We start from the raw sequence: 21,551 nt of genomic DNA on the forward strand, positions 1-21,551 counted from the left end.
ACAGACACCTGAGTTATCAGGATGATATTTATTGAAAGAATCAAGTATGAGTTCTGACACTCCTTTGTCTCTCTCTGGGACACATTTTCCCCCCCTTGACAGCTAAAATTTCTAAGTTTATTCAAATCCATTTTTAAAAAATCCATATTATTCTTAAATTTTTGATGGGAATGACTTTAGTTATCTATAAAGTGACCCTGCTGGTCCAAACCCCCTCTTTCCATGGCTAAAAGGAAGGAAGGCTATTTTAAAAACAGTTCTACCTAATGAAAATATAGCTTTGTTGTTGTTGTTGAATGTTATTTCTTGAGTTCGGGAATTTTTTAATACTAATAAGGGACTGACTGTTCCCCAGATGTCTCCTTGTCCCCCCTCCCCAATATTATTTTTTTTCTTGTAGACATGGGATGAATCCCTCTATGCCAATTATCAAATGTTTCTGATTCAACTTGTGGACAAAAGCAATCTAGCTTCTGTCTTTTTCTATTGGTGTTCCTTTTCAAGGAAATAAAAATACCAAAACCTGCCCGAGAATAAGGATTTTTCAAAAGTCTCATCTCCTCGTGAATTCTAATTTCCAAAGTTGACATTCATTAAGGGGAATGGATATGAGCTTGCCAGGGGCATTTGGATGTGCATTTTTCTATTTCTTGTTATACTTATTTTCCCTTTGTGACTTTAGGTGCAAGCTACCCACAGACAAAAAGAGCTATCTAAAACAAGTTCCCATCATCGCCCTCTCTATAAATTGAGATTTCTAAAGTTGAAGAGGAATGAAGTGAGTCTGCAGATGTCGTCCACATACGTCCTAGAACAAGCAGCAGGAAGAATCACATTCCACAAACACATGTATCAGATGGACCCATGAAAGTGCAGGGGTCCTGGTTAAATCTAAAATCCCTGTAAATTAGGATTTGTGTGTGTGTGTGTGTGTGTGTGTGTATCTGTGACTGTGTATGTCTAGGTGTATATGTACATGTGTGTGTTAGTTAGAGTTTTACTGCTGTAAACAGACACCATGACCAATGCAAGTCTTATAAGGACAACATTTAATTGGGGCTGCCTTACAGGTTCAGAGGTTCAGTCTATTATCACCAAGGGAGGAACATGGCAGCATCCAGGCAGGCATGATGCAGGAGGAGCTGAGAGTTCTACATCTTCATCTGAAGGCTGCTAGGAGAAGACTGGCTTCCAGGCAGCTAGGAAGAGTGACTTAAAGCCCACACCCACAGTGATACATTTCTTTCAATAAGGCCATTCCTACTCCAACAAGGCTACTACCTCCAAGTAGTGCCACTCCCTGAGCCAAGCATATTCAAACCATCAAAATGTGTTTGTGAATGTTTGTAAGTGTCTTAGTTTGGGTTTGATTGCCATAAAGAGGCACCAGGATCATGGTAACTATTGAAAACTTTGTCACTTACAGTTTCAGAGGTTTAGTCTATTATTGTCATGGCTGGAAACATGGTAGCATGCAGATAGATGCAGTGCTGGAGAAGAAGCTGAGAGTTTTACATCTTGATCCACAGGTAGCAGATGAAGACTGTGTGTCACACTGGGGACAGCTTAAGCATAGAAGACCTCAAAACCCACCCCCAGAGTGATACATTTCCTCCAACAAGTCCACACCTACTCCAACAAGGCCACACCTACTCCAACAAGGCCACACCCACTCCAACAAAGCCACACCTACTCCAACAAGGTCACACCTACTCCATCAAGGCCACACCCACTCCAACAAGGCCACACCCACTCCAACAAGGCCACACCCACTCCAAGGTCACAACTACTCCAACAAGGCCACACCTACTCCAACAAGGCCACACCTCCTAACAGTGTCACTCCTATTGGCACTATTTGTTCAGTCCCTTTAAACTTATTCATAAAACTGTTCAATGGACAAAAGGTAACTTTATTGAAGCAAATACAGAACTATTAGAAAAATAAACAGGAAGATGTATGTCTTGGTTACAGTTCTATTGCTGTGAAGAAACATCATGATCAAACCATAAGAGGAAACACTTAATTAGGGTCTTACAGGTTCAGAGGGGGAGTCCAGGACATCATGGTGGATACCATGGCAACAGGCAGGCAGACATGAATGGAGCAGTAGCTGAGGGCTCACAACCTATCCTCCAGACAAGAGAGAGAGAGAGAGAGAGAGAGAGAGAGAGAGAGAGAGAGAGAGAGAGAGAGAGAGAGAGAGAGAAAGAGAGAGAGAGAGAGAAAACCTGAGCCTGATGGGCTTTTGAAATTTCAAGGCCCAGTGACACATCTCCTTTAATAAAAACACAACTCCTAATTCTTTCTAAACAGTTCACCAACTGGAAACCAAACACATTCAAATATTTGAGCCTCTGTGGGCCACACTTATTCAAACTACTAAAGTATGTAAAAAGAAAAAGAAATCAAGTAATGAGTGTCCATCCCACTTGGTAGTATATTTTTTATCTTTACACTTTGTTTCTCGGAGGTTAGGGTTATTTGCATAACAAGTTTCTAATCAGCCATCACTCTCACAAAAGCCAAAGGCGTCCTACCTCCCCTCTTTCTATTTGATTATCCACATTGGCATCACTTATCTGTATGGAAACATATCCCTTCATCCTGATTTAGTTCAAAGCATGAGAACTATTGATGTGCAATTAATTGCTATTCATATTGGGATAAAACAGAAGCCAACATGATTGAGTCTATTGTTGCTGGGAGCTGAAGATTTCCCTTCCATTTAATAAAACATGGTAAATATGATTTTAACACAAGCCTAAAACCCCATAAAGGCCTTTCGTTTTCATATTTTCATTATTTCCAGATCATTCTGTGCTATAAACAGGAACCTAGAGGAGGAGAGCTGTGTGGAGTCACTGACACACACGCTAAACTAAGGTTTCATTTGCACAGTAAGAAGATATACCTATCCTCTGTCTCTGGGATGTTGACTCCAGGACCCACCCCTCATGATATAAAAGTCCTTAGGTCTCTTGGCTAAAATGACATTGCGTTTGCATATAATCTATGCAAAGTAACCTCTTGTATACTTTAATCATATTTATGTGTGTGTGTGCATACAGACCTGTACGTGTAAGTTCAGAGACTGGGGAAGGATATAATGTGTTGTGCTCCTTCATTCTCTGCTTCATTCCCTTGTGACAGGGTCTCTTGCTGAGCTTGGAATGAGGCTGGCTGTCAGGAAGCCACAGTCATCATCTTGTCTCTGCCCCTCCCCATCCTAAGCACTGGTGTTATAGGTGCATGTGTGACCGACCACACACTTGGCTTTACTCCTGCTCCATCTCCCCAGGCCCTCCTATATTTTAAATAATCTCTGGATTACTTTTGCACTTTAATGCAATGAAACTGCTATACAAGGGGTTGTTATTTCAGAGATGACAAGAAAAATGGTCTGTATATGTTCAGTACAGATGTGGTATTTTAAGAAGCACTTTTATTAATTCCTTGAGAACTCCATACAATATATTTTGATGGAACTTACTCCCCACTTCTGTTTCTAACTCCTCACAGACCCAGACCCATCCCCACCTAACTCCTCCTCCCAACTTCACGTCTCCTTTTCTCCCCTCTGTAACAACCCACTCAAGTCATTTGTGTTGCGCATAAACTCTTGGACATGGGGCTACCACTGGAGCATGGCCAACCTACCACCAGTTATACCTTTGAAGAAAACTGACTCTCCCTCTCCCATCAACTCCCATACCTCCTCAACTAGGGATGAGGGATAGTGAAGCCCTCCCACTCCATGATGGAATGCTTACTGGCTTGATTTTGTGCAGGCACACACAGTGGCTTTGAGTTATTGAGTGTAGTGGTCCTGTCATGTATAGAAGACACTGCTTGGCTCTGGTCCTCACTGACCTCTGTGCCTTGCGAGATTTCTACTCCCTCTTCCTTGAGGGTTCCTAAGACTCAGTTCCTCCCCTTCTTGCCTCTTTCTGTGAGTATGTGTATATGTACATGTGTGTCTATATTATAGATGTTCCATTCTACATTCAAACCAACACATAGTGGGTTTTTGCAATTGACTGCTGGCAGTATCTCACCCCAGACAATATGCTTTAATGCAGACTTGGTGTGACTAAGTACCAGAAAGAAACAGGAGATGGCTAGAAATCCTCCCAGCTGGTTATAGTATAGGTGAAGTTTAAACCTCTGACTCAATCTTCTGGCCCCACCCTATGGGTTTAAGATACAAGGATGGGGGTGGGTGGGTCTTCCATTTAAGTTGCCAAGCATCTTGTAACAGTGACAAAAATGATTGCTTCCCACTCTGGTTCTTCCACTGAATTCACTTCTGTATTTTAATAGACTTCAATATCATATGAATTAGTAGAAAACGAGAGTAAAAAGGAAGGAAGCTGTAAATTTGCTTTAAAATCATTAAATTACACACTTAAAAAATAAATGGATTTTTTAGTATGTAAATTATACTTTAATAAAGCTGCTGAAAAGGGCTTGGCCAACTGTGATGCTTGTCATGTGAGTTGGTATTTGTCATAGCTCCTGTGATGTTGCTCTTAATAGTAGTGGGTTTTATTACAGATGAATCAGACACCAATATAACCACGAAGGGAGAACACTCTCTTCCCTCAGGAGAAAAAAATCAAGTCAAATTCACTGGACTTCTTGATGAGGGTTTTCCTGGTCATAGCTGAGTTGGCTGGAAGTTGGACAGTTATTGGCTGAGAACAAAGATGGAGAGAGTGAGTCTCAGTGTTCATTGGGATAACCAAAGGTTGTGCTCACTGAAAGGGTCGAGTTTCACAAAGTGCCGTTGCAGAAACTGCAGTGGCTGATGGAGCTGAGGCATAGAACCCGTACAAAGCTCACTTTATATATTTTATGATGTCATGGCCGAGTGTGAGATGGGGATAGACAAAGTGGAAATTTCTGGTTTCTTTGGAAACTCAGTTGTGTCACGTGATGTTTTTCTGGAAGCTGTCTTGTAAGAGGATGTTTTGCTGAAGCAGGCCCATGAGAAGGCATGTGATATTTTGCTGGAGCTAACACTGGAGGGGGAATGGGATGTTTAGAGAGAATATAAATGTAACTCCATAGACAGTGAGAGGATACTCTTGCATTGCTCCGCCCTGCAAGGCTTTTCTAGTCTTCTCTAGCTGTGCAGTGCTTTGATGGTCTTTGCTGGTCTTCTTCGTTCTGTATTGAGAAATGCACAAAAGAACTTCTCATGCTATTCTGGCTGCTTCTTGCTGCTTCTGCTGATTTCTGCTGATTTGTTGGAGCACTGCGGTTTCTGCCAGATCGAGCTGCTGCTACTGATTCGTGTTTTGTGTTTGCTATTGGGCTGAACTGCTGATATCCTGACAACAAAGATTGGAGTTGCCCCCAAAGAATGACTTCTTAATAGGTCCACAACTCTCTTTTCCTATTAACTGTCTTTCTCTGCTACCTCTGGTTGGTGGGGTAGAAGGGAGGTTGAAGTGTTTAAGAACCCTAAATAGAGTAGGTTTTGAAAAATCTAAGCCTACAGATAGGGTCACAGACTTTGAGAAAGGGCTATGCCTCCTGTTGAGAGGAGGTGAAGTAGGTAATTACTTTTTGGTTCTGTGGTCTACTGTGACCTGCTAAATGTCCAGTGGCAGACTGGATTGTCTTCCAGTAAGTGTAGCACACACTAGAATGTGGGGGTTGGGAGGCTATAGGACATATTCATTTCTTGTCACCTATCATGCTGGGTAACAGTAGTTACCCTTCACTTCTGCCAAGCAGGGAAGTGGGTCTATGCAGAGATAGAAGAGTGGAGATGGTGGTGAGTAATATTTGTGTGGGTTATGGAACAAGATAAATATTACTGTGCTGGGACTTTTTTTCCCCCCAACTTGGTAATCTAGAGTCACCTGAGAAGTGAGAACAATTAAAGAATTGCCTCCATTAGATTGGTCTTTGGGTAAGTCTATGGGATATTTTCTTGATTATTGATGGATGTGGGAGGGCCCACCGATGTGGACAAGCTCATCAGTAGTCATGTATAAAAAAAGGAGCCTTTTAGGCTGTATTTTTTTTATTTATTTATTTATTTATTTATTTATGAGACAGGATTTCTCTGTATAGCCCTGGCTGTCCTGGAACTCACTCTGTAGACCAGGCTGGCCTCGAACTCAGAAATCCGCCTGCCTCTGCCTCCCAAGTGCTAGGATTAAAGGTGTGCATCACCACCGCCCGGCTTAGGCTGTATTTTAAAACGTAGCTGAACAAGCCATGGGAAATGTGGTGGTTTGAATAAGAAGGTCCCCCATAGACTCATATATTTGAATATTTAGTCACCGTGGACTGGCAGTGTTTTTAAGGATTAGAAGGAATATGAGAGGTGTGGCCTCATTGGAGGAAGTGGGTATGTCAACAAGGGTGGGCTTTGAGGTTTCAAGAACCCAATGCCATGGCAGAATCAATCTCTCTCTCTCTCTCTCTCTCTCTCTCTCTCTCTGCCTACGGATCGATAGTTCGCTATTGCTCCAGTGCTATGCTCCCTGCGTGATGATGAACCAAACTTCGGAAACTGTAAGCAAGCCTTCAGTTAAAGGCTTTATCTTCTAATAGTTGCCTTGACCATGGTGTCTCTTCACAGCAATAGAACAGTGCCTGAGACAGGGGGCAAGCCAACAAACACTGTTTCTTTTTACTGCTTCAAGCTCCTGTTTTGGCTTCCCTCAGTGATAGTCTGTAACCTGTAAGCAAATAACCCTTTTATTTCCAAGTTATTTTTGGTCCTAGTATTCTCCATGGTGAGAAAGAAGCACACTAGAACAATTACATCACAGGTAGATACATGAGCACATCTAACATTTAAATTAAATCAGAGTCTACACATTTCTATTTGTGGTTATGGGATAAGCCAGAGTGGCTCTACTAGACATCTTGTTTCTATAAGAAACTCTTACTTAGGATTTCTATTGTTGTTAGGAAACACCATGACCAAAGAGCACAAATTACAGAGCAAAGGGCTTATTCAGCTTACACTTCCACATTGCTGTTCATCACCAAAGGAAGTTGGGACAGGAACTGAAACAAGACAGGGTCCTGGAGGCAGGAGCTGATGCAGAGGCTATAGAGTGGTGATGCTTACTGTCTTGCTCCTCAAGTCTTGCTTAGCCTGCTTTCTTAAAGAACCTGGGATTACCAGCCCAAGGAAGACACCACCTACAATGCTCTGGGCTCTCCCCCAATAATTAAGAAAATGCCTAACAGCTAGATCTTATGGAGGCATTTTCTCAACTGAGGCTCCCTTCTCTTTGATGACTCTAGCTCCTGTCAAGTTGCTACAAAACCAGTGTGGTGGTTTGAATGTAGTTGGTCTATGAGGAGGTGTGGCCTTGTTGGAGTGGGTGTGACCTTGTTGGAGGAAGCATATCACTATGGGGGTGGACTTTGAAGCTCCACCCAGTGTGGAAGAGACCCTCCTCCTGGCTGCCTGAAGAAGAGATAGTTTCTCCTGGCTGCAACTGGATCAAGAGGTATAACTCTCAGCTTCCTCTCCAGCACCATGTCTGTCTAGACACTGCTATGCTTCCTGCCTTGATGATAGTGGACTGAACCTCTGAACCTGTAAGCCAGCCCTAATGAAATGTTGTCCCTTAATGAGTGGCCTTGGTCATGGTGTCTTTTCACAGCAATGAAACCCTAACTAAGACAACCAGCCAGTATAGAAATTAATCAGATAACAAAATTAATCAATGATAGAAAGTGTTTTTCAAGTCCTGCAGCATAGAAACTTATTCTAGAGAGAAGGAACAGCGATGAATGAGTCCATGACAAGGCTGCCCCCAAACGACACTCTTAAGAGTGTAGATGTGGCCTAGGGAGACCCTCATGGAGCACAGAGGCTCCTCAGGAAGAGCGAGCTACGTGGTTGGGAACCTCATAGCATTTGAAAGCCAAGACAACTGGCATAGGAAAGAGCTCAGCACATCTACATTGGAGACACCTTTAGTGTTTTCTGAGAATAAGGTCACACATGAGTAAAAGACAGGAAGTTCCTGGGGATAGACAGGCTGAAAGGGCCCATAGGTGTGTAGGGAGTCATATGGCTGGAGGAGAGCCGGGTGGAACAGGCCAGTGTGGGAGCGTTTTGGTGGTCATCTGGGGCATCCAGCAGAGACCTCAAAAAGACCACAGGATGCAGCAGAGGCAAAGAGTGCTCAGGGAAGCTACGCAGGATCCGTTTAACACCTGAAAGTAGGTCACAGCATACTTATTTTCTCTTTTAAATTACCTTTTTTTAAGTGATCATACAAAATAATGGTTTTTACGATGCTTTCAGGAGTCTCATAGATATAAACTTAGTTTTGGATTCACTAGTCTGAGTTATCCTGGTAAAAATGTCCTCCTGGAAAGCCCCCATCTCACAACAACCTTCGGCAATGATAGGCTGGCTATTTGTTAAGAAACCAAAGAAGCCAATGTGGATATGGCCCAAGTTCAACTCTTTCCAGGACCTTCCTGTTCTTCCTGGGTCTCCTGCTTCGCTTTTTGAGAACTCCATCTTGGAATTCATTCGTCCCTCAGTGTTCTCTACTCCTTTATGTATCCTTTAGTCTTTCCCCAGATCACCATCAATTTGATCTCTCTTTCCTTCATCCTGGTCTCTCTTCTGCATGTGAATATTGAATTTATTTAAAAGATGACTTTAGGGGCTTAGAGAGATGACTCAGTGGTCAAGAGCACTTTTGCTCTCGAAGAAGACCTGGCGTTGGTTTCTTGCATTCACATCCAATGGCTCACAACCACCTTGAACGCCAGCTCCAGGAGACCCGGCAACTCTTGTCTCTGTGGTCATCTGTACTCACAAGCACATGCCCTACCCCCATGCACATAAGTAAAAAATAAATCTTCAAAAGAAAGACAAGTTTCATTAGTCAAATGAAACGTGATTTTCTCTGATTTCTGAGTCTGTTTGGATCAGTTTATTAGGGTTTCCCCTTGTGTTCCAAGACCACATTCCTTTTATCTGTCACTCTTTCCCCAACTGTATGTTTCTCCCTCAGACTTCACCCCAGAGAGTCCACCTATGTCCGGTCCCTCTCCCCTGCTTCCTAAATATCCATCTTTTTCTGCCATCCCTACTCCTCCAAGTCCCATCTCTAGTTCTTTGCTTTCCCTGCAGACCAGAGCAACTAAGTCCCATCCATTTTCGCCTGTGTGACATTAGGCTTACTTATTGTTCATAGCCTGAGTTGATGCTTTCATCTTCCTTTGATGTTCCTTCCACCATAGCCCATCTCTTCCACCAAAGTGTTCACACACAGCACGTCATAACACACGTTTTAAATTTTAGAGCAAAACAAATTCCATTGGCAAAGGTACTGGGGTTGTCAAAGACCCTTAGGTACCCAACACACTTGAAAACATTTATTTTTTTTTTCCCATAAGTTATCCATCTACGTCCCCACACTTTGTGAATTTCACCCTAAGGGATCTTTTCACCAGATTATAGATGTAGATATGGACGTCACCATCAAACTTGATAAAGTACACGGAAGGCTTGGCTAGAACTTGGCAAACAATCTTGCCGATCTTTTTGGACCCGTCGCCTCTGGTGTGCTTCACGAATTTACCTATCAAGATGTCGCTGTCAGCATCTGACCTCACCTCTGCCGGAGGAGTCCCTGGAAGGATGCGGAGGTTACCTTTTGTGTAGTCATCCAGGAGCTGATAGATGTAGAGGACCGGATCCTTCTCGTAGGTTATGTAAAACCAGGCCTTCATGATCGGCACCTGGGCTAGCACCACCCCCCTCCAGTTACCCTTAGAGCCATCTTTGCCCTCAAATCTGTGTTCTACAGCTCTGCCAACAATGGAGCTGGCGAGGCGGGCATCTCTCACCTGAGGAAACACGACTTTGTGAGGCAAGACCTTAAGGTTTAAAATCCTCTCATCACTGCGGAGCTCCAGTGCGTAGATACAGTCAATTCCGTCATATTTCACCAGATAGAGGGATGGGTTTGTTGGCGGTTGACCTAGAACGATGGCTTTCCAATGGGTGACAGGCTCGTTACCATCCTTCCATCCATGAGAAATTCTGCAGCCAACAATGTTCCTCAGGGCCTGGGAAGAAGGATTCTTTCTCCTCTGCTTCTGGAGGGATGGCATGCTCAGCTTCTTCAGAGTCATCATCTTCTTCATGGCTATAGACCTGGTGTGGTAGGCCACAGCACTCCTGGTCCGCTGTCTTGTGGCTATCATTCTGTGTTCAGGCTTCATACTTGCCCACTGCCTGGGTTTGAAGATCTTGCCTGTTTAAACCAGATACAACACTGTTGCCTCGGTCATATATATGAGTGCCTGCAAGAGCAATGGGTTCGGGGTGGAGGAGGATGCTGGACCAAGGCTCTTCTCTAAGAAAACTTTGGGGCAGATGAAGAAGGCTATGCTAAACAGGTTTGAGCTTCTAATCTAATTGTCATAATAAGAAGTTAGTAGGAGGGCTGGGCGGTGGTGACACACTCCTTTAATCTCAGCACTCAAGAGGCAGAGGGAGGCAGACCTTTATGAGATCAAGGCCAGCCTGGTCTACAGAGTGAGTTTCCAGACAGCCAAAGCTACACACAGAGAACCTTGTCTCAAAAATCAAGAAACAAAACAAAACAAAAAAAGTTCATAGGGAAATTAACAAGTGATTCTTTACAGCTCAGAATAACATACGCAGAGACACGTTTCTTCAGCTCTGAGGTAGTTTGCCTCTGCCGAGTAACCTCTCCTTGATAGGCTAGGTCAGTGTGGGAGTTGGCATGCTTCTCCCCCCACCCCCCTTCCCGTGAGCAAGCAGAACAGAAAAAAAAAATGAGCCAGAAGCCAGAATGGTGGCCAAACCTCTCTTCTACCCGCAAACTTTGAGCTAGGTGGCTACATTCACAAATATCTGCCCAGGAACATAGCACACCAACTGGCCTTCTGTATTGTGTCTCCTGACCCAGCCGCAGTTTTATTCCGTGAAGCCATTGCATCTCCAACCTCAACAAGACTCATTTTGTCCGGACAATATCAGCCATTTAGAGCTAATATCTTCTAAAATGCACACGGACAAAGAGGAGCTTTGGCATTTTACTGGAATTGTGAATTAGATATTGTTAGCAAGGATAATAAACTCAGGAGATTACGTAGCCTAGACCATCCCCCTAGCTCCCAAACATGGGAGACATTAGAACGTACGGTTACTCACTGTACGAGGGAAACCTTTTAGCTTTCTGGGGCTACGGGGATCCCAGTTACTTCATAAATGTATTTACCCGAAGAAAATGTGTCCTAGTTGTCAAGATTCTGTCTTCTGAAACCGGCCAGGCACCAAAGCCTGTTGAACAATTGTGGGGTTCAGGAGCTGAACTGTCTTTCACACACCACTGCGAAGATAGTGAACCCACTTTCAAGGGAGTCTAGCGCCCCCAAGTGGAATAGATGCGCAACCTCCGGCCAGTGCTCTGTGACATCACCCTAGCTCCACTTACATCATAGACCCCCCTCTCAGGCCAGTTCCTTCCCTAGTTACACTTAGAAACTTCCAGCATCTAGGCTTTAGCTTCTCATATAGCATCCTAGAGACCCAAAATAAAATCCCTACCCAAATGGTCTGATGACCTGAGTCACATTCTGCCCAAGTAGCTCGCTCCTGCATCTTTTTTCCCCCTTTCTGAGAAAGTCTCTGGTTTCTGAGTCACCAGCATCCTTGGTGGTTATTTTCCCAGCTCCCATCTTTCCCTTAGTTATCTTTAAGCCGTTCTTCGTATCAGAAATGTTGCCAGCCTCTTCGAGGCAGCCCACTGGATAGCACACCAAAATTAGCTTTATCAAAACCCACAATTAGAGGAGGGCCATTTTTATTCAAACAAAGCTGGAATTTGACAGGATTAAATACCTTGTATTGAAATCAATGGCAATCATGAATTATGGATTCTTTGCAAAGAGCGAGGAAAAATTAGCTCCTGGGCCTGCTTCCAAAGTCGGGATAAACTTATGACAAACCCGATATCGACCAGTCATATTTTAGATGTCTTTAAAATTTACCAGCATTTCTGGTTACAAGGAATTTATTAGACCAAATGCAGTAAAACAGCATGAGACAGATGAAGCAATTTTATTTTTGAACTATGGGTAGACAGAATACTGGATACAGGTAAGTATGGAATTTACTTAAAAATTAGAGGGTACTTTAATTGTTCATGCCATGTAGATCTTCAGATCTTCAAAAAACATCCTTTTCAGTCCCCTCCCCTGTCCCCCCCCCCACACTCTGTCCATCCTCTTCCTCTTCCCAAATCATTCCCTTCTACCTTAACGTTATAATTAAAAAAAAAATTATTTAGAACTCCCCTGTAAGTCTGGCCACTTTTCTGAATGTAACTTTTTCTTTTTCTTTGTTCTATGTCTGCTTTAAGCATCTTTTCCTTCACTCTTTGAGTTTCACTCTTTCTCTGCTCTTATATGACTCACCTGCCATTATGTGACCATTGGTCCACTGTGTGGCTGACCTCAGTGTGGGTTTAACTCAAATGACATGACTTTTTTTTCCTTCCCCTCATCTTCCTTCTAGAGGCACCTGCTGAGATTTACAGCCTTGGTGATTTCTTTTTAAGCCTGGAGAACACACAAACAGACACACACACACACACACATAGAGAGACAGAGATAGAGAGACAGTGACTGGGGGGGGGACAGAGACAAAGACAGACAGACAGAGACAGAGAGACACACAGAGAGAGCCCATGAGAGAAAGCATGTGGTATCATCTTTCTAAGAACAATAAACAGACACAGCTTTCAAAAAATGAAGAACAAATAGGCAGTAAATACAAGAAGAATATTCTCACCATAGCCACCAATTTGAGGAGGAAAGAGTTTATCTTACTCTACACTTTCAGTTACCAGTCTGTAACTGAGGAAAATTGGGACAAGAACTCAGGCAGGAATCTAGAGGCAGGAACAGCAGCAGAGACATCTCAGGAATGCTGAGCTATCTATGACCTACTCAGTTTTCTCTCTTTCTCATACAACCCAGAGTCATCTTGGGAGGGGATGACACTACCCATAGTGGGCTAGACCCTTCCACATCAGCCATCAAAAAATGATCATTCCTTACAGATGTGGCCACAGGCCAATGTGATGGAGGCAGTTCTTCATCTGAGGTTCTTTCTTCCCAGGTTGAGTCAAGTTGACAATAAAAACTAACCAAGACCCCTGCACATCCGTATCATCCATGTTTGATTGCCTCACTGTGTGCAATAGACAAGCCATGGAGTAACTCTAGCTGTTGACCACTGGATGAATGGCTTAAAAAATGAGAGAGATTATATTAATGTATTTCTCATCTATGTGTAAGAGTGAAGGGTTTTATTCTCAGAAAAAAATGGATGGAACTGTAAAATACAATATGTTAAATGAAACAAGCCAAACACAGAAAGATAATTGTGAAATTTGGATTTTAATAAGGGACATTAAATAAAAGGAGGTATTTAGGAAGAGGAAGGGCAGCAGCAGGGTGGGTGAGCAGGTGGAAATTGAGGATAGTGGGGAGGATGGAGATGGTTAAAGGACACTATAAACCTGTGCAAAGAGTCACAACAAAGCCCCATGAGTTGCACACGTAAAGCACACTGGTATAAAGAAACAGAGTCTAAATAATGTTTTGATTAAATTGGGGATTTATAGCTTAGAGACACTATAAAGTTTATTTGTATTTTTCTTCCCACAGGTGGCTGTTGCTATTTTGAGCTTGATTCTGGTGACAGGATATGGCAAGTTGCTTCAGTCTTTGTATATCATTAATCGTCAAGAACACATGTCACTCAGTGAGCTGCTCAGCTACCTCAGGGTAGGAGGTAGCTGGAGATCTTAAGGGTACATGAGGAAGGAAGAATAATGCCCCCACACTGCTATAGATGTCCAAATATTCACCCTCATCTCTGGTTTGAATGCATTTGCCCAAAAGTAATTTTCTGAAGATTAACATCCAGTGGGAATATATTTGGAAGAAATTGATTAGGTCAAGACTGATATGACCTACAAATAAAAATCAATTAATGATGCTATCACAGAAAAGGTTTAATTATGAAAGGGAGTTTGGCTCCCTCTTTTGTCTTTCTAGCCCGTTGGATTCCTTCTGTGACGACAGCATTTCACAAGAACACCTTCCTCTGCGGATGGTCTCTTCATTTTGAATTTCCAGGCTCCTGAACCAGAAGTCATACAAAATCTGCTTCATTATAGACTAGTTGATTGGTGTTATTCTGTTTGTCAATACAACATGTATGTTTATGCCTCAGAATTGTGAGCAGCTGGGCCATATGGGAAAAACAATTAGGTTGTTAGTGCTGACTAAAAACGAGATGGGTTCAGTGTGCTCTTCGTGAAAGAAGGCAGCATAGAGGGTGAGTATAAATCAGAGAGATACAGCCCAAGGGGGACTCAGCCATCTACTGTTGGCCTTGGGGACATAAGGGGACACTAGGTAAGGGGAGAGATTCCCTAGGAAGAGCTCCAGCCACTGCTTTAAGCTAGTGGAACCATTTTTAGAATCCCCATTTTCTAGGGTGTAAAAGAAAACCATATTACTCTAATTTACTAAGTCTGGGGTCATTTGATATACCAGTACCATCAACAAGGTGTAAAGGTGTGGACACAGGTTAGGGACCTGGGGAGAAGACTGATCTTGGAACACACTTTGCCTTCAAGAGATGGAGACTTCTGCCCAGCAACACTGGACAACTGATCTACACTGATAAGGGTAACCCCATTGTGTCCAGATCAGTGGTTTTCAAACCATGGATTGAGACTCCTCTGAGTGCTCAAACAACCTTTTCACAGGAGTCACATATCATATATCTTATATATCAGATATTTACATTACAATTCATGACGATAACAAAATTATAGTTATGAAGTCGCAATGAAATAACTTTATGGTTGGGGAGCTGTATTAAAGGATCACAACATTTGGAAGATTGGGGACCACGAGTCCTGACCCTTCTAAAGCATGCCTGCCACACACATATAGCACTGAACCCATACCTGACTCTTATGGCCTGGAGGAATAATCCCTTTTATTCAATCAGGCTAACCCAGAAAAATCAAAACATCACCAAAAAGTTATGAAAGTTAAACAGCTGTTGTATCCACAGTCTATAAGCAGGGCATGCTGACATCTTAGACAAATGAGGTCAAAATGGAAATCACTGTCACATGATGACCATTCCCCAAATGAGAAGCAGAGGGGGGAAAACCAGTTCCCTGGTGGTGACATCAAGAGGAAACCATTGTCAGAATCACCTGCAAGGATTTTAAATACCTGCCCTAAAGTCTGGATTTAAGAGTGGATGAGAAACTTCCAAAACAAAAGTAAATGCAGAATCTTGGTAAATGCAAAATCTTAGTAGGAGAAATGAGAGAAAGGCAAAGGTGAATTCACCGAAGAAAAACAGACAAAAGAAGTAGGAATTAAAGATATGCCTGGGCAAGATGAACAGTGAAGGGGAGATTAGAGCAGGCAGAAGGGGTTGGGGAGATGGCTTACTGCTTAGGAACACTGGTTGTTTTGCAGAGGACCAGGGTTCAGTTTCTAGCACCCACATGGTGGTTCACAACCACCTGCAATTCTAGTTCCAGAGGATCTGATGGCCTCTTTGGCCAACACACACACACACACACACACACACACACACACACACACACACACACACACACACAAACACACACACACACACACACACACTCACACACACACACCCCATAGAGATAAAATTTTAAAACTCTTAAAAAAAACGAAAAAACGAAAAAAGGAGCCAAGTATGGTTGTATGTCCCTTTAATCCCAGCATTCAGAAATGCTGATCTGAGCAGGTTGATCTCTATGAATTCAGTGCCTGCCTGGTTTATATAGTGAGTTCCAGGCCAGCCCTAGCTACATAATGAAATCCAGTGTCAAAACAAAACAACAACAAAAAATAAAGAGTGTTATATTCATTTCTGGTAAGGTAGGCATCAGAGAAGCTATTTCTATAGGGAAAGAGAAATAGGAAGTGTTTCGAGGATCAGTGGGCTGCAAGGAAACCCTGATTCTTTGTGTTACTACTCTATCACAGCCTCCGCAGGAAGCAAGAACGGGAAGAGCTGAAAAGGAAACAGGGCAGCTATGAGACACATGGGGACATGGATCAGCACATCAGCAACTGAGATAGGCAGCTAGGATGTGACAGCCTGCACCAGCCAAAGTCTCTGTCTGCCATTCCCCAGTAGCATCCGGATGTTCTCTTTTTCTTCAAGTACCACTGGACTATTCAACAAGGCAGACACTCAGGAATCACAGAACAGGGTGTGGCAAATACCAAAGAAAAGATGTCTCGCTGGACATGTTTGTTTGATCTTGAACTCCTGATTCTCCTCCCATTACCTTAGGTGCTGGCACTACAGGCATGCACCACACCTGGCTTATGGGATGTTGGAGGTGAAACCCAGAGCTTTGTGTGAGCCAAGTGAGCAAGCACTGTGTCCACTGAGCTGCATCTCCAGCCCCACAGGATATGATCTGCTAATGCAACAAAATCAAAATAGAAGTCCTCAGGGAGAGACAACAGGAGATCTCCAAATCCAGAAACATTAAAATTACACATTCACAAGTAAAGAAATAATGAAACTATATAACAGTTAAAAAAAAAAACCAAGGGAAACAGAGTATCAAAATGTATGAGACATAATTACGAAGGTTCAAAGAGAAAACTTTATTTACAACACTAATTCTTATATTAGAAACAAAGAGTAGTCTCAGACTAGAAGCCTAAGTTCTTAATAGAAAATAAGAAAAGAATTAATTCAATGAAAAAAAATGTTAAAATGAACTCCAAAACACTAACATTAAAAATAAGAAATTAACAAAAAAGCCAATGAAACACAATTAATTCTTTTTTTTTTTTTTAAGCAAAGAATGGTATTTTGTGGTCTTGATTAGACCAAGATAGAAAAATATAATGTCCATTCTGTTTGGTGATTTAAAAGAAGAAATTACTATGTTTTAGAGTTTATGCAGAACACTGAACCTAGTACCATAGACAAAATTTTAAAAAAATTATTCATCATTAAAACTCTTTTTAATGACAGTGTTTATTCAACTTGTCTCTCCTATAATCTGTTTAATATCAGAAAAGATTCCCAGCGTTGCCATATGGAGATTATGCAGTGTTGAAATGGAAGCAAAGCATTGTATTCCCAACACAGACTCTGGTTGAGAACATCATTGTTTTTATCATAGGAAACTAGCACAAGATCCAAGCCCAGTTTCCCCAGGCGCTGTCCCATCTTAGAGTCATCTCTTCAGACAGCGCTTCAGCTGTGTCAGATTTTTCCTGCAAAAATCGAAACAGAACTGTTTGCTGCACTGTTTGGCTTGCCGAGTTACTTTGGAGATACTGGACCATCAGACACAGTGAAAGTTCTCCCAGACAGTTGTCTCTCCCCCCACCCCCACCCCCAGCCATTGAACCACAATACCAGCATCAATTTAGAGCAAAGAGGAGAAACAGAAACCAAAAAGGAAAAAATAAATGTTGCTGCTGTTTGGAGAAGAATCATGCAAGTAGGCCAGGCTGGCCTTGGATTTACTATGTAGCCCAGACTAGCCATGGACTTACTATGTAGCCTAGGCTGGATTTGAACTTGTGATCTTTCCCAGTATTGAGATTATAGTTGTGCACTATCACACCTAGCTTTCTATCTGTTGTTATAACAGCTGCGACCCCCTCATCTGTCAGCCTCCCTCAACATCAACAATAGCAGCTACAACCACACGCCAAGATAATACTGTCCTTTAACTCCTCTGTCAAGGTATTTACTTTACAGAACAGAGATTCAGCAGAGTCTTCCTTGTTATTAGGATACACAGGTGTGGAGGGATTTGAGTGATAGTTTGAGCCAGCCATACCTTAACCTGGTTCTGATAGTATGACCAAAAAGAGAAGAAAAAAAGAATGAGAAAAACTGAAAAGAAGATGGCTCCAACATCAAGACTTGAACCTTAGTAGCTGAGAAGATGGCTCACAGGTCTCAGGTAAAGGCTCTGTGGCCTACATCTAATCCCAGGCAGGAGAGGTAGAGAGGGAGGGGTCCTCAGAGCAAGATGGCTGTCAAGGCTAGTCATATTGGTGAGCTCTGGGTTTGACTGAGAAACGCTGCTTCAATGAATAAGGTAGAAGAGAAAATGGAGGAGTCCCTACAATATATGCTGCACATGCGTACACACACACACACACACACACATGAACAAAAAAAAAAAAAACCTTGGACTTAGAAGAAACCTAAAGGCACTGCTTCACTGTAGAGTACATAGGAGGAAATGGGTGTCTAAATAAGTGTTCCTTTCCACCCCCACAAAGACCAACATACCTATGAAACCTCTGCCCTGGATTTATATGAGCTCTACAAGCTGCAGAGGACTCACACACGTTTAGTTTAACATACTCACCCTCTAACATATTCTGGGGTTCTGTTTCAGGAACCCTGAGCTGAGGCGAGGCTGATTTGAGCCTCCCTCCCAGTCTTCCATCTAAGACAACTTTCTATTGCTGTCTACCGAGCATTGGAATCCCTGCTAAGTACCCTGCATTGCATTTCTCACGAGCCCATGCCACGAAGCCAGAGAGAAGTGTGGCTTTCTTCCTCTGCCACTTATTAGCTTAGAGTATTGGGAAATTGACTCAACGTCTAAACCTCACTTCCCTCATGTATAAATGAGCAAACTGAACAATTCCAGTTCGTCAGTTCTCCATTAGGAGTGAGCCGGAAAAACACATCAAAATGATTAGTGCAAATGTGTTTTATGAATGATAAGCAGTGTTACTCATATTATTTGTAACATTGGAAATTATTGTACCTGGAATGTAATGGTTTTATTATCGTTGCATAGATGATGTGAGGAAAGCATCTAGGATACAGTCATGCTTCCCAGTTGCTTTATTTCTGAGAAGAATTTTTTTCTTTCTGCTCCAGTTCTTTTCTTTATTTGCCTTCCAATCCATCTCCCCTTAGGCGATGAGGTTAGAATGGAGTTTGGTGAGAGGGGTTTATAAGATGTTGTGTTGCAGAATATGTCTACGAGAGTAAATGTTGAGTTCAAATGGAAGACCCTCCATGGATACTCTGCTCCTCCTGAAGCCATTGATTTCTTGTGATGTCTAATCTTGGAAGAAAGAACCACAGTTGAGAAGCTGCCTCTGTCAGATTGGCCTTGGCTGTGTCTACCTGGCATTTCCTTGATTGTTAATTGATGTTGGAGAACCCAGTCTACTGTGGGCAGCACCACCCTATGCAGATGGGTCTGGGCTCTATCAAGGTAGCTTAGAAGCAAGCCATGAACAGTCTCTGCAGTTTCTGATCTTGGTTTTCCTTGGTGATGAACTGGAACAGGTAAGATGAAATAAAGTTTTCCCTTCCCAAGTTGGTTTTGGTAAGAGCATTTACCAGAGAAACAGAAAATCAAAATGGGATAGTTATTAAACAAAAATCACAGTGCCAGATGTGGGATGTCTTCCTGCAAGTTGCTGACCAGGGAGATCCCAAAAGCCCTCAAAACATTACAGGCTGTTGCCATTGCTCTTGGTATCCCACCAGAACTTGACGGTCAGACCCTATTGCTGAAGACACTGAATACTTTGGTCACAGAAGGATCAGCCTGGAGTTGAGGTGGAAGCACTCTCTGTAATGGCTAGCCTTCGTGGTTCAAGAAAGTGATTTGTAGGTTGCCAGGGGAGAAAACCATCTACAATCTTACTTGGATGTGAACCATTCAAGCTAAAATATTAGGCAAGATGTCCCACTAGTGCATTAGTGGCATGACTGTCACAGGGAAAACCAGTGGCTTTCCACTTGGATACAAGGCCTGTTCCACAGGACGGAATACACACCGAGTTCTGTAAATCTGGTCAAGAACCCATGGTCAGGGTGGTCTATGCCCTATGGAGGAATCAAATACTAGTATTTCGCTAAATATCTTGTTAAACTGCCTTCCAAATAGTCATGTTTATATCACTAGATCCGTGCTGCACTCAGCACTCACCAGAGAAGAAGCTTCTGACTGCCACGGGCAGAGACGCACAGCTGGACAAAGTAATGGGAATCAGTGATGTCAGACTGTTCAGATGGAAATAGAAGAGCTCAATCTCCTCCTCCACGGCTCAGAGAACATCATGGAAGAGTGGGTAGAAAGAATGTAAGAGTCAGAAGATGGGGAGATGAACAGCAAAAAGATGTCTTCTAGATATGACTGAGTCATTGAACCCTTAAACTCATGTGATAGTCACGGGCACAAGGCTTGGCCCCCCTCAACATTTCATCATGGATGGGAGAGGCCATAAAGTGTCTCCCCTCCCATAGAAACAATTTGACAATCAACATTTATTGGGGGAGGGGTTCTAACCTGCAAGCTTAGTTTTTTCAAGACCTCCTTTAGTAAGGGTCCTTAAATACTCTAACCTCCCTTCTAGCCCACCACCCACCAGAGATCGTGGAAAGGAAAAGTTAATTAGACAAAGGAGGACGCAGACCTGTTTAGAAATAGTTCTTTGGGGCGATTCCAGTCTTCATCGTCGGGATACCAGCAGTTCAGTTCACATGAATCAGCAGGGGTAGCTCAATCTACTTGCAAACACCATTCATGAATCACCAGTGGCAATTCAACCCAAAAGAAATTGCTAAGCTCTGCCAATCAGCCTGAGTCTGAGGGTGTAGCAAGGAGTTGCTGGAATATCACCGTGAGAAGTTCTTTGGTGTTTTCTGCTCTATGAAGTCATGACAAATGATGGTCATCGAAGAAGACGAGGTGAACCAGTATCACAATGCCATCAGTGAAGACTAGCATCAGCAGAGAGAGCCCAGTGAAGATCAGCAAAGAGTAGCAAGGCAAACCAATGCCACAGCACTGTCCACTGTCTATTGGGTTATCCTTATACCCTCTCTAAACATCACGTGTCCTCTCAAGTGTCCTCTCTAGCAAACCATCACATGCCTTTTTCTCAGGCAGCTTCCAGAGGAATATCATGTGTCTGTTCTCAGCAAAACATCCTCTCATAAGACAGTTTCCGGAAAAAAATCACATGATACAACTGAGTCTGCAAAGAAACCAGAAATGTATTCTTCACTATCTTCTTCATTAGTGTGGACATAGATAAGTTGTTCTGCTGAATACCTATGTACTTACGTAGTTAGTTTAAACTTAGGGATCACAAACACACAAAAAAAGAGGCTTGAAATAAGGGAGGGCACTTATTGAGAATGTGGTGCCAATTGAAGAGGGAATGGCATGAGAGAGGGAGTTGAGAGAGGGGATGATGGAAGGGATGAAGGAGGAAGCAAGGAGGAATTGAAGGAGGAGATGGGTGAGTGAGGAATGGGGATAAAGGGAGGGGTGAGGGAGAGGGTGAGGGAGGGGGATGAAGGAGGGGGATGAAGGAGGGGGATGAAGGAGGGGGGATATGGAATGGAAATGACTAAAACTCATTATATAAATATATGAAACTGTCAAACAATAACAAAACACCAAAATAAAGTT

At 42.8% G+C, this 21,551-nt stretch overlaps 1 protein-coding gene across 2 annotated transcripts; it reads right to left on the reverse strand.

The window, feature by feature from the left end:
• Positions 1-6,416: 6,416 nt before the first annotated feature.
• Gm4868 (predicted gene 4868) lies at positions 6,417-11,454 on the reverse strand. 2 transcript variants are annotated; one of them, XM_030254430.1, is made up of 2 exons: positions 11,259-11,454; positions 6,417-10,314 (listed from the first exon to the last, which is right to left on the reverse strand). In XM_030254430.1, the coding sequence occupies exon 2, from the start codon at positions 10,231-10,233 to the stop codon at positions 9,403-9,405; it is 831 nt and encodes a 276-aa protein (XP_030110290.1). In that variant the 5' UTR covers positions 10,234-10,314; positions 11,259-11,454; the 3' UTR covers positions 6,417-9,402. The 2 variants fall into 2 exon arrangements, with proteins under 2 accessions (XP_030110290.1, NP_001357804.1); NM_001370875.1 differs by having other exon boundaries at positions 9,319-10,265; positions 11,259-11,394.
• Between the last annotated feature and the right edge of the window lie 10,097 nt (positions 11,455-21,551).

This window comes from Mus musculus, chromosome 5 (assembly GCF_000001635.26).
Source record: "Mus musculus strain C57BL/6J chromosome 5, GRCm38.p6 C57BL/6J".
In the NCBI taxonomy this organism is placed as follows: domain Eukaryota; kingdom Metazoa; phylum Chordata; class Mammalia; order Rodentia; family Muridae; genus Mus; species Mus musculus.

What these genes read in the sequence shown, in the direction of transcription:
- Gm4868 (XM_030254430.1), bottom strand. Translation starts at nt 10,233, where the DNA reads ATGAAGCCTGAACACAGAATGATAGCCACAAGACAGCGGACCAGGAGT.